The sequence below is a fragment of the Epinephelus lanceolatus genome, chromosome 23 (assembly GCF_041903045.1).
Source record: "Epinephelus lanceolatus isolate andai-2023 chromosome 23, ASM4190304v1, whole genome shotgun sequence".
Classification (NCBI taxonomy): Eukaryota; Metazoa; Chordata; class Actinopteri; order Perciformes; family Serranidae; genus Epinephelus; species Epinephelus lanceolatus.
Window position 1 is genome coordinate 11,519,555 of NC_135756.1, and position 13,077 is coordinate 11,532,631.

At 41.7% G+C, this 13,077-nt stretch overlaps 1 protein-coding gene across 3 annotated transcripts; it reads left to right on the top strand.

Annotated features, from left to right (window-relative positions):
• The first annotated feature begins 2,627 nt into the window (after positions 1-2,627).
• On the top strand, positions 2,628-9,978 carry usp18 (ubiquitin specific peptidase 18). Of its 3 annotated transcripts, XM_033614387.2 has the most exons (10): positions 2,628-2,856; positions 4,989-5,085; positions 5,967-6,109; positions 6,183-6,262; positions 6,350-6,484; positions 6,933-7,028; positions 7,100-7,261; positions 7,337-7,468; positions 7,563-7,606; positions 9,425-9,978. In XM_033614387.2, the coding sequence occupies exons 1-10, from the start codon at positions 2,799-2,801 to the stop codon at positions 9,495-9,497; spliced, it is 1,020 nt and encodes a 339-aa protein (XP_033470278.1). In that variant the 5' UTR covers positions 2,628-2,798; the 3' UTR covers positions 9,498-9,978. The 3 variants fall into 3 exon arrangements, with proteins under 3 accessions (XP_033470278.1, XP_078021261.1, XP_078021262.1); XM_078165135.1 differs by having other exon boundaries at positions 7,100-7,468; XM_078165136.1 differs by having other exon boundaries at positions 2,719-2,856; positions 4,956-5,085; positions 7,100-7,468.
• The last annotated feature ends 3,099 nt before the right edge of the window (positions 9,979-13,077 follow it).

The window sequence follows — 13,077 nt, forward strand, 5'->3', positions numbered from 1 at the left end:
AAGCAACAGTTGCAGCCTACCATAAAATGGAAAGAAGATGTAGCAACGATGCCTGATTGAAACAGGAAGTAACATGACATTTCCACCATAAAATGATGCAGAAATGGCACAAATTGGTGCATGAAAATTGTTGATGCTCAAAAAATTTTTTGAGGGTGAAACCTCAGGACAACCTTGCAATTTGGTCCAGTGAAACTGAAACTTCTCCCGTGTGCCAAACATGTTGGAGAACTACGGTGGAGGATGCAAAAACATGAATGGCCCTATACATCCTAAATCACATACTCTGCACTACATACCCAACACGTGTGCTACTGTTCAACATAGTTTTGTGTAAACAAACAGCAGTATCATCTTTTCAGATGCAGTAAGTTGTAATTGCCATGTCACTTCTTGAGAGCTTCTTTGCCAGTTGGAGACGCGTCACCATGGAAACCTGCATCAACTTAAGCTCTAAAGGTAATTCAGTAATAATTTAAAAACTATGTTATGCCTAGCAAAATGAAATCTTACTCTTCTTACATACTTACACCTTAACTGAAGTGTTGTTGAGGTTACAGGATGTGTTGGTTGTTGTCCTCTACCGCATTGCACTGTGGGATATTTATGTCTTTGTAGTGTCCAGTGTTTGTAAGCTGTAATATTTCACCAGAAAATATGGTTTCATACTACGGTTTCGGAAAGAGTAAAAAACTGTCTCATGCTGTTTTAGCCTAGTAAATAGCAAGGAATTTCAGTCACAGCCAGTTCTGGGCGACTGTAGAAACAACATGGCGTACTCTGTGGAGGAGGACCCACTCTACAGACATTAATAGCTCATTCTAAGGTAAACACGATTCTTATTTTCCGGTGGTTATACATGGCACAGAGGTGCAGTGGTTAGCATTGTCGCCTCACAGCAAGAAGGTTCTTGGTTCGATGCCTGAGGTCGTGGAGCCCTTCTGTGCTGAGTTTGCATGTTCTCCAGGTACTCCGGCTTCCTCCCACAGTCCAAAGACATGCAGGTTAGGTCAAAGCTACTCTTACCTTTCTTGCATTTCACACAGCACTTAGAAAAAATTTGAACATCCACAACTCCCGCCTCCCTCCAAAGTCCCATCCCTCTCCTTCTGCAACTCCACCTCCCTCCAAAGGCCTACTCCCCCCTCCTCCATTACGTCCTCATTACATCTGTGATAGATGTAGGCCTTGGCAAGGTAACATTAGATACACGGAAGAGGAGAGTGAGTGTAACGTTACAACCAAGACAGTCAAACGCAACCCCGGAGTTTTAAAACATAACCGGAGTCAGTGATGACTGATGAGTTTTAGAATAAGGTTACAGTGTTAACGTTAGATAGTAGCATTAACGTAACTAGTAAGTGGAAACGCACAAGGAAGATGACGATGTTTGAGAGGCTACGCTACAGTAGGCTAACTTTAGCAACTGGATGCTGTGTTGTAACGTTATGAACTGAATGGAACTTCTTTGTCATTTTTATGCACAGCACAGCAACGAATGCGAGCGATTACGTCAGTCAGAGGCCTCCACGTGGGGAAGACAGACAGGACAGGAGAAAACTCCGACCACCAAGTGCAATGATTGGTCGGAGTTTTCTTAGAACCATATGAGAATGGTATAATTATGAGTTTTTATTTCTGGTGGAATTCACTTACATTTTAGTGTGCCATCAGCTTATTAATAGCATTTTAACCTAAACAAAGAAAAATGTAAAAAAGGTATATGTCGCTTTAATTGGTGAATGCGAGCATGAATGGTTGTCTGTCTCTATGTGTCAGGCCTGTGATAGCCCAGGGTGTCCCAGTATCAACTGGGATAGGCTCCAACGCCCCCACGACCCCTAACTGGATAAGTGGTTACAGAAAATGAATGAATAAACTAATACACCAATAAGAACATAGTTATGGAATTGAATATTTTGACATTTTTATCACTTTTTTGGACATACTATTTGTCACCCTGAATCCGACACACTGGACCTTTAATATACACCATGTAGGGATGCACGATAATATCGACACTTCATCTGTATCAGCTGATACTGACTTCAGAATACGCAATTGGCTAACATGCTTTTTCTTATTTTGCATAATGACTGAATTTTGCATCAAGTATTGTATGAGTACACATGCATAATATGATGTTAATTCCACTACAGCAGAGACTTGATGATCACTAAAATTAGGTGGGAAAAAAGTGGATATATCGGTATCAGCCAAATAAGTTATGTATCGGCATATTGTCAAAAAAATCCGTTATCATGCATTCCTAACACCATATTAGCATTTTTCCTAATTTTTCAAAAATCCTGACCTCTATTGATAAAGTGCATTTTTCTCATGAGGTGTAAAAATCACAAAGTTGTTCTGTTATATGTGCCCAAACTATGTCCACACCGGATTTCATGATTTTTGCCCAATAAGAACAAATGTTTGGCCGTTTTTCCTTTTCACAGTAAACTCATACTCTTTGCGCACAAACTGACTCAATGTGTTTTATTGGAGACACACCGTGAGATTAAGGAAACGTTACAAAAGCCGAATGAAGCCGAGGAAAATGCCCATTGCGCATGTCAGCGTTTAAGTTTCGATTCCATCAAAGTGACGACCGAAAACCAAAAACGAAAGTGATCCTGAAGCTGCCGGTGTTATAGTGGTGTTTACTGTGAGATGAGAGGAGCAGACTCATCTTGTAACATACAGTAATCAGCTGATACTCTCTGACTGTCTCTGAGGTCCGGGCTCGTTCCTGTCCTGCCAGCCTTTAAAGAAGATAACGGACACTGAAGTCTGTGCTGATGTATGCGAGGTTCTGCAGCAGTTTCTCATTCCTCAGTATAGCAGAGCACTGTCACAGTGAGTAGACCATGTTCAGCCTGTCTGACGGTGATTTGTGTTGGATATGATTTAAATGATGACAAAAATAACCATAGCTCTGCGATATATATTATACTACAAGTGTTTCTGAGGCTGAAGCTGTTTGGACTCCTCTGTGTTGGTGTTCGCATTAGATTTCCTCTTGTACAGGATGTAATTAAAGTGGGGAAAAATTAATATAAGACATCCTTATGTTGCAGTACCACTTACATACACAACTAAACAACACAGAAACTGAATTAATAGTCAAAGTATTTATTGCAGGGTTTTATATTACATCATTCATGTCTGTTTAACTGTTAGAGGGGAACACACCCATTTCTGAAACTCACCCATGTTATTCCTGTGGTCTAATACAGTCCAAAAACATTAGTAAACATGAATAATGTGCTCCAAAATCCAAAAGCTAGAGTGCTAAAACTCAAATTTGTGATGTCATCAAGTACATAGCCTGCAACTGCTCCTTAAGCCCAGTTCAGACCAATGATTCTCGGCAAGACGAAACCGTTTCAGAACGTTGCAGAGAAAAGTTGCAGTGGTGTCAACTGGCTGTCTGAGTTCGACTCAAGCCGGCTGATGTTGTCACCTGCGACTCAGCTGGTCAAATCGCTGGCAGCTGGTTTTAGAGTCTGCTGGTCAAGTCAAAATGACCGCAGAAAGTAGCCCTTTTTAGATAGGAATTGTACAAATTTGCAGGAAAGCCCAATCAGTCTTTATTCAGCATTGGCAGTATAAAAACAAAATTGGGGAGTGCAGCAAAATGCCGCCTACCTAGTTTTGTTTACACAGAATGCGCCTTTTTCGGGGCAATGGGGAGCGTGAGCAAGTAACCTAACAAAACGTGTAGCTCAGCGTGTGACGTAACCAGTGATGTGGGAGGGAAGCTCGAGAATGGGAAAAGTAATGAGAAAGGGCTGGTTAATAACATACTGTAATTCCTGATTTAAGTGGTGTTTCCCTTTAAAACAAATACACACTCAATATTCATCCATCCATCCATTTTCATCTGCTTATCCGGGGCCGGGTCCCAGGAGCAGCAGGCCAAGCAAAGCGCCCCAGACGTCCCTCTACCCAGCAGCGCTTTCCAGCTCCTCCTGGGGGACCCCAAGGTGTTCCCAGGCCAGATGAGATATGCAATCCCTCCAACGTGTTCTGGGTCTGCCCCGGGACCTCCTTCAATATTTAATAGAGCATTATTCCAGAACCATTCAGGGTGATCAAGATCAGTGAAATCACTTATTTACTCTGTGAAGTTCCTGTGGGAATCCCTGAGGGCCACTCAGCCCTGTAAGCTTCTCACCCAGTCGATCTGGCACAGTGGTTCCCATCTGGTAGGTTGCGGTCCAAAAGTGGGTTGCGAGTCCATTCTGAATGGACAGCAAGTGACTCACAAACATGTCAAGTTTGTAAAAAAAAAAAAACACACTTTATTTTGAAGTACAAGCACAGTGACTTTCTGGCACAGAGCTTTTGTTTTGAAGTGCAGTTTCCTGCTGTAGTGTGAGTGACAAACTAGCTTGAGACATGGCCAAATGCAAGTATGACGCTGAATAATGACAAAGGAGAAATCTGGACCCTGTGGCTGGACCAGTTGGGAACCACTGACCCACCAGACCCACACAGACCTGGTTCTTTGTCAGCAGTTATAACAGTATGGCTGAATTAAGATCTCTACGGGCCCCACCACATCCTCTAACAATGCAGTTTCTTTCACATGATGTGTGGTTTCATCAGTGAGTTTCATACCATCACTGCATTTCACACAATTATTTTCCTCTTCACAACCAATAAATCCCTCGTGTGTGCAGCAGTGACATAGAAAACAAAATGCTGACCTTGAGTCTGTGTAAAATAAACATCTGCTGTACGCAGGGCCTTCAATAAACCAAACCTGTCCTTCTCACTCTGTCTTTTATAGAATGTTTGTTTATTTTACTACACTATGTAAGTGAAGTGGGTGTTCTGCACGGCTATATTCACGTTACATTTTTACTTTCACACATGTGAATGCCCGCTGGCACTCCGGGCCCTTGTGTGGGGCCGTGGATAACATGCCTGACTCGTGTTTTCACGAACAGGATTATTTTGACGTTTCTGATGGTCTGTCACAGGAATGAGAGGCCTGCCCAACTACCACCTGTCCTGCTGTGTCAACACTCTGCTGCAGACCTTCGCTGCTACCTGGGAGATAGGAGACATACTTGACAGGTAAGAGAAGGAAGTTACAGAACTTTGAACTCAAGCATGAACACGTTCAGTGGGGTAAAATATCTGCAGTCGTAGTCAGAAAAAGTAAACACACTACACATTAAAAAAAATTAAGAGTACGACATAACAGTAACTGTAAATAGTTTCCTATATTAATCCACTCTATTACTTTACTCTGTGTTATTTAAAAAAATAAATAAATAAATAAATTAAAATTTTTTATATTGAATAAGACATAAGAAGTTATGACATACATTTTGAGCTCCCCCATGAATCCTCTTGAGATGGTACTGACCATTTTGCTGGATGAATGCCACCTCAGGTAAGAAACAGAACTGAAACTTAAGCAGGAAGATGATGTCATTACTAATGATATACAGTCTGTTTTATGGTCTATGAAACAATGTGTCATGTTTTAAAGGTTCTGAATGCAACATTTAGAGCATTAATATAGCAGCAAACCTGTATTTGCTATGTTAAGATATGGCGGAGTAATGGGGTCCTGCCAGGGTGTAGGTTTTGTTTCAACATCGAGGGTGACACACATATAAAACGGACTATCAAACACTTAATTTCCTGCATTCTGGTGAATTTTTATGCACCAATTTGTGCCATTTTTGCAGCATTTCATGGTGTAAATGTCTTAAATGTTAATAAAATAGAAGTTGGGCGGCATAGTGGTGCAGTGGTTAGCATTGTAGCCTCACAGCAGAGGGCTCCTGATTTGAACCCTGGGGTGGGGGAGCCCCTCGGTGTGAAGTTTGCACGTTCTCCCCGTGTCAGCGTGGGTTTTCTCCAGGTACTCCAGCTTCCTCCCACAGTCCAAAGACATGCAGGTTAAGTGGTGACTCTAAATTGTCCGTGTTTCTGAATTGCACAAGGTGGAAAGCAGCTGGTGGGAGAGGGGATGGTCGGAACGTCCCCCTGCAGCTCAAGAGAGTTCTCGCAGCCATGAACAGCGACCGCCCTCAGCCTGTTCCCCATCGTGACTTCCTCCACTCTCTGGACAGGAACTGTGTTCGACGTAAGGAGAAACAAACTTACACACTGATGTGGCTCATCTCACAACTTCTAATGATGTGAATGTTGTTTTCCAGTTAATACGCAGCATGACGCTGATGAGGTGTTCCTCGCCATCCTGAACTTGATACAGCAGCAGATGGATGATAAATCTCTGGTTAGTGTTGAATCATGAGTGTTCGTTATTTTTTTCCACCTGTAAGTGCACCATCTATACTGTGCTTTCATTTGCTTTCCCTGCCAGGCTCTTCAAATCCAGAGTCTGTTCAAGATTTCTGAGGAGACACACCTGCAGTGTTTGGAGTGTAACTCTGTCCAGACTCTGGCCAGCTACAGGCTCAGCTTGTCTCTGTGTGTAAAGGAAGACCATGACTCTCTGGTGCTGTTTCTTTATTTACTCATTATAAAGGAATATTTTCTGGCTCAGAATTATGTCCGTCAAATCAGATTCAGCCATTTATTATGAATATTCAACGGTGCTTTTATAGGTGGTTATTTAAGCTATGTGTTGGCCAGTTGCTAAGAAATCCTCAAGAATATCATCTCGTGTATAACAACAAATTAATGTATTCACACCTCGTTTTTTGTACAAATTAAACAAACAAAACACTGGATGAGAGGTACTCATAGACAGACAGGTGGATTTTGTTTCTTTGGACAGAGCCATGCTAACTGTTTCCCCCCATTTCCAGTCTTTATGCTAAGCTAAGCTAACTGGTTGCTGGCTGGTGTTACACATTTACCGTTAAGACGTGACTGTGGTCTCAATCTTCTCATCTAACCTCATCAAGTCGAACTTACAAGTATTCTTCACATGAACCTTTCAGGAAGGCTGCATGACCTCCTTCTTTGAGCATCAGGTGCTAACGGGCATAAACTGCTGCTATTGTGCACAATGTGAAAGGAAGACTCCATCCAAACGGGTGAGGCTCGATTTAAATGCTTCCCAGAGAGTATGAACCAACAGAGTGAAACATCTTTATGTCTTTCTCAGGGTGTCAAACTGCTCTCCCTGCCTCCAATCGTGTGCGTGCACCTGAAAAGGTTTCGGAATTGCCGTGGTAACACCCAAAAGCTTGACTGCAGGGTTACCTTCCCAGAAACCTTTGACTTCTCTGAGACTCTTAGAGAAGCCTTTTCCCCAGACTTTGCCCAGGTACTTAAAGAATATAATCATGAATTATCTGACTGTTGTATCTTTTGTCATCCACAAGTTTATTTCTTCTTTCAGAATGACTGCAAGTACACTTTGCACGCAGTGGTGGTGCACTCTGGATATGCAATATGTGGGCACTATACTGCCTACGTTCGTCACAGACGGAACCAGAGCTGGTACTATGCAGATGACAGCCACACAAGACAGGTACATCCAATCTGATAAAATCTTTCTCACTTCAAAGCAATTTATTTCTGTTGTGTACTTGTTAAACTGGTCTCTGATTTGGTTCAACACGTAGGCCTCCTGGGAAGAAGTGCAGAAAACATATGGAGGACAGTACAGGTAAATTCCTCAACATAAATTTATCATGTGTGGCTCTTTTGGTAACTGTACATGAGGGTTATGGAGTCTTACAGGCTTGGTTCAACATTTTGTGAGCTTATTTGCTTTTTTGGCAATCGATGAGAAGATTGATACCATTCAGATTAGCTTAGCTTGTCATTAAAGTGCTGGTAAAGAAAAAATATGTTTGTTACCACAGAAAAATGTGTCATTAAACACCCAGTCAAATTTGAATGACAACGTAGAGTCTACGCTATACCCTACACCATAGCCTGACGTGCACCTCCCAAAAATGTAACTACACATCACGACACAGACCTCCTGTCTGTTTCTGTAAGCTGAAACCATTTCCCTCAGTGGAAACAAAGCTTTTTTTTACTTTTATTTCACAGATAAAAAACAAATTGTGAAGACAATAAAGCCTCCAAAAAATAGCATTTTAAGTCTTGTGTGTGATTTATCCTGGCTTCATATGAGCAAAGGAAATCTCCGCTCGTCGCTAGGCTAATTTATACAATGTAAAATGCCATAGGCTTGTGCTAATAATGTTAGCATGATACATTTAATTAAAAACATGTTTAATATAAGACAGCTGTTTTGTTGGTGAACCTTATGAGTTGTAATGGAGCTGAATTTTGTAACGTTACCTTTTGTTAAATGTTGCTGTTGTCCCTGGCTTCATATGAGTAGAGGAAAAGACCGCTAGCTGCTTGGCTAATTTTTACAATGTAAAATGCCATAGGCTTGTGCTAAAAACATTAGCATGTTGTATTTGTGGGGAAAATGTGTCCAGATAGGGACAAGTGCTTTGTCTGTGAATGCTGCGAGTTATAGTGAAGCTGATTTGTGCACTTGTGTTTGAAATTGTCTCTATTAACCATGTTTGATGTGTTTAGGTTTTAGGTCTAGTGTTTTGGAGGTGTAACTGCAGAGTGACGCAGACACACCATCGCACAAATATAAATGCTCACAGCGGTGTAGGCTACGGCTCTGCATATAGCTGATGCACATGTATAAGTCCTGCCTAAGATGGATAATTCTTTCTTCTCCTTTGCCTTAATGTGACCGTGGAGCGCTTCAGGGCTCTGTTCCGGTTCACCTGTTGTTTTACAACATTACATTTGGTCACACAGTGACAGCTTCTCCTCATCAACCCTTAGCAGGAAAGCAAATAAGTGTATTTCCAAAAATGACAACCTGTTCCTTTAAATTTTGAGGAGAATATGGAAAGGCATGCATTAGATTTAATGTCTGAGCTTCATACAGAGAGCTATTCAGACTTTTATTTCTTCTCACAACTCAAGTTATTTGTGTCCAGCCTCATCTATAAAATCATCTAAAAAAACTGGAATAAAATAACCAATGCCTTTACTAAAAAGTAACAAAATAACATGTGACTTCCGTTTTAGCCTACTTAAACCAGCCTCCAGTTGCTTTCAGAGTATAAAAATTTATTAATAACATTAAAAGCCTTACATGCTCCACTCCCACTGACATCATGCAGCTTTTATCTTCCTACTTGCGGAAACCACTTTAGATCTTTAGACAAAGCCTTATTGTCTGTTCCTCGGTGAAGATTAAAGACTAAAGGTGACTGTGTTTCTGCCATGAGGGCTTTCAGATTTTGGAAGTCTTGAACAGAGGAAATCTGTCTTGCCCTATGTTGTCTTGCCTGTCAACAGCTTTTTGCCCTATAGTAACACTGGCGCTTTTTATTAATGTTTGTTGCAGTGAAATTTGTTCCTTTATCTGTTTTGTGCCCAAACTTGTAAAAGAATAACTTTTTGTATAAAAATGTTAATGCTGTTCTTGTTACAGTGGCACAGCATACATGTTGATGTACAGAAGAGGTGCGCAAGAGGAAGGACGACAGCCTGAACTCTCCGGCTGAGCGGATGGATGCGGACGAATTAACCAGGGGTCATGGTGCAATATAAGATCAATTTGGGAACTATAGGAATTTTAAGGAATACTTATTTGTTTTACATTATTTATTGTGATTTTATTGTGCATGGTGATGGGTATTATATGTCATGAATTTCTTGAACTCATTCAGATTGTAGATCAGCACAGTAATTTCTGCCAAACACCAGCAGGTGGAGTTGAAGACTCAACACACTGATGGGTTTTCCCTCAGACCACACACACTGTGAACACACTCTATAATACTTGGGGGGGCTGGTTTGAAAAGAATGCTTAGCTTAGATATTCACTGTTTAGGAGAAAAATACCTGCTATTGGAGTCAGTGTTCATTTTCCTGACACTGCTGTATAATATATGAGTCACCCATGAAGAACAATGAAGTAATTTTTTTTTAAATCTCATTTGGGCTGCCAAAAACAACAGTAATAAAATCTCCTTAAGAATCTAACTCTTATGTTATGTATTGCATTTTCTCCCTACCTGCAGGCCTTTTTACATGATGTTACTAAAACTGTTATGGAATGACACACCCTAATGCTTTTTGCTCTTATTGATGCATCAACACCAGCACATCTCCGGCTACCTGAGCTCTTTAAGGTACTGAAAAGCCCCCGCTCTGCATGTACGTTATAGCAGAACTTAAACGCTGGAGTTGCAGCCACAGGACTTAAATGCTTGGTATAGGCTGTCAGCAGAGCCTCTAAAGTTCCCACTCGCTTCGCCAAGAGTCGGGGGACCGTGTGAAATGGTGCCTATGTGCTGCAGAGCTCTGACAGAATGGAACATGTCTGCACAGTACCACAGGCAGCGGGCCTCATGCTTAGTCATCTCGCTGCCATGCGGCACAGGCGCAGCTTTCTGTATAGGGGGTAGCTCCCTCCCACGTTCACACCAAAGACCAGGGCTAGATGTTTATATTATGTGTCTAGATCTGAGTCACTTTCACAGATATGGTAACTTGATTCGAGATCTTGTCTGTTCCTCTGACTTTTAAAGGTAGAAAGCTGACATTGGGACAGTCATAATACTAAAGACTGTTGACATATACTTGAGAAAAGTTTGTATTTTTACACGATAGCAGATGTGAATAGTTGGTACGTGGATGGATTTACAAGCAGTGTAATGCATTGTTATCTACTAGTTGTAGAAGACTTGTTCAGATCTTTTAATTAGAGCTGCTATAATCAATGATTTTATATTAACAGTGGATCAAATGACTGTGTTATGTGGAAGGGGTCACTCACAGTGATGAACTCACAGTCATCGCCTATATACCAAACAACTTATCAACCAATTTTACTGTTGCAGACAAATTTCCAATGTCGGAGAGAGTTGGTGCTCGCTCCTGTGATCTTGATTGTTTGGTTTAAGGGGGTCATAAACTCAGTCAAAGCAAGTAGACAGTAACCGTGAAGGGGACTCCGGGAAGGCACAAGAACGTGAACAAGTGTCGGTGCTCTTGGACTGTGGAAAAGAGGAGAAACTGGTGGAGTTGTGGACTGAACAAGTCAGTGTTTAATTCTGACTGTATCTTATCCACCAACCAGCACTTATTTTAGTCAGAAATCTCAATTTTTGAAACCTTTCATCCCCACAGTCTCCTCCCACTAAAATAGCCCAGCTACCCAAGGGAGGCTGGTAGCGAGTTGAGATGACAAAATCCAAAATGTAAACGTATCTTTATGGATTATATGGATGACGGATTGACGCGCACTGTCAACCTGTTGGTGTGTTTTTCACAAACTTGACACGTTTGTGAGTCACTTGCGGTCCATTCAGAATGGACCTGCGACCCATTTTGGAGTGCGACCCACCAGTTGGGAACCACTGTTCTAATGTCCGATAGGCATAACTGCAGCTCCATTGTTTTGGTCTTCTTGGCCACACATTGAGCGTAGCTTTAGTTCAGACAGGAAACGATGTCAAGCTCAGCTCACATCCCAGCTACATCAGCTGATCTCAAACAGCCCAATCAACTGATGGAGCAGCTGATTGATGGAAGGAAGTCAGCTGATAGATCACATGATTCCTTTCTATGCAACCAATTGGTGGATCTCATTCAGGGCCCTATTTAAACTGCTCTGGCCTGCCTACTGTTGCTGCTTCCTCTGCAAGGCGCTTTGCAACCCACCTCCACCCCAGCTCCTCCTTTTCATGCTGTGTCTGACTTATCAGTATCATTTCTGTTTGTCATTGATGCTGCTCTGTTTTGTTCTCGGGGGGTCTTTGCTGCTGCTGCTCTCCCTGCCTTAGGCTTTCCATGTAGGCGCATGGAAGGGCAGAGAGGTTTACTTTCTCTGCCTTAGGCTTTCCATGTAGGCACATGGAAGGGCAGGGAGGTGTGCTCTCTCCATCTTAAGCTTTCCACGTAGGCGTGTGGACAAGGCTTTCTGCATAGGCCCGAGGAAAGGCAGACAGGCCCCAGAACAGAGCCATACTGCCAAATATAATACTGCAAATGGAAATCTAGTGTTCTTTGACGAAGTCTTCTTGAAGGAACTTAATTATTTTGGTTGCTGTTTTCATTGGAAAAACTTGAGTGAGCCAAGGTAATGGTACCTGCTCAGCACCAATAGATAAAGATAAAGGAAAATTCCATTGATATAAATACATTATGATCATAAATCCGTCAGAAGTGGGCCATTGTGCAAGCTGAGTACTTTTACTTTCGATTCTTTAAGTTCATTATGCTGATAAAGCTCATGTACTCTCACCTGAGTACATGTTCAAATGCAGATCAGATCAGTATTATTAATGTATTACTGTGTGAGCAGCATTTTAAAGTTATTTTACATGCTGTTGGGTTGTTTAAGTTCAGTATTTACATACAGAGTACAATAGTAAAATACTAAAAAGCACATTATTTCTGTCTGAAATGTGGTAGAGTAGAAGTATAAAGCATTTTAGTCACTTTCTACCACCTTATAATACTCAGTGTTTGTATAAAAGGCACATTTGGTAGATGCATCCGTATTATCCAGACTGATTGTGAACAAGTAGGTCAAGCGAACTTTTAGAAGAAATGACAACAACAAGAACTGAGTCTTCTCTTTGTAGGGTTTTAATTAATAATTCATGTTGTCTGACCATGTGTCAAGTACATGTTAGATGTGCACCTGTTTGGCACCACCCTGACATTGACCACAACACAGACCCTAACAATGCAACAGCATGACATAGGCAGCACGCCCCGAGGCCACACGAATGAAGTCTGACTGAACGTCTGGACATCTTTAATTTCAAAGCACGTGTCACATGCATGAGGTCTTTGTCTTTATTGTTTGAGGTTGAGCTCTGGCCCCTGGATGCAGTTATTCAAACACTTTATGGCAGATCATAATCTCTGCAGTTTGGTTGTAGCTCTTTGTCTTGATCAGGTGTTGGCCAGTCAGCCAAGGACACCTTATGCTGTATAGTTTTGGCACATCATTTTGCCAGCAGTGATAGTGATTGACGTGATAAATCAGTAAACTGAGGCAGATACATGGTGTGAACCTCGTCCCAGTAGGCACGAAGGCTATAATGATATTCCTCAGGCCTTGCAGTG

Excerpts from the sequence above, each read along its gene's own strand:
- usp18 (XM_078165135.1), top strand. The coding sequence starts at position 2,799 with ATGTATGCGAGGTTCTGCAGCAGTTTCTCATTCCTCAGTATAGCAGAG. Across the intron at positions 7,469-7,562 it reads ATGACAGCCACACAAGACAG|GCCTCCTGGGAAGAAGTGCA; the intron begins GTACATCCAATC and ends TTCAACACGTAG. Across the intron at positions 7,607-9,424 it reads ACATATGGAGGACAGTACAG|TGGCACAGCATACATGTTGA; the intron begins GTAAATTCCTCA and ends TTCTTGTTACAG.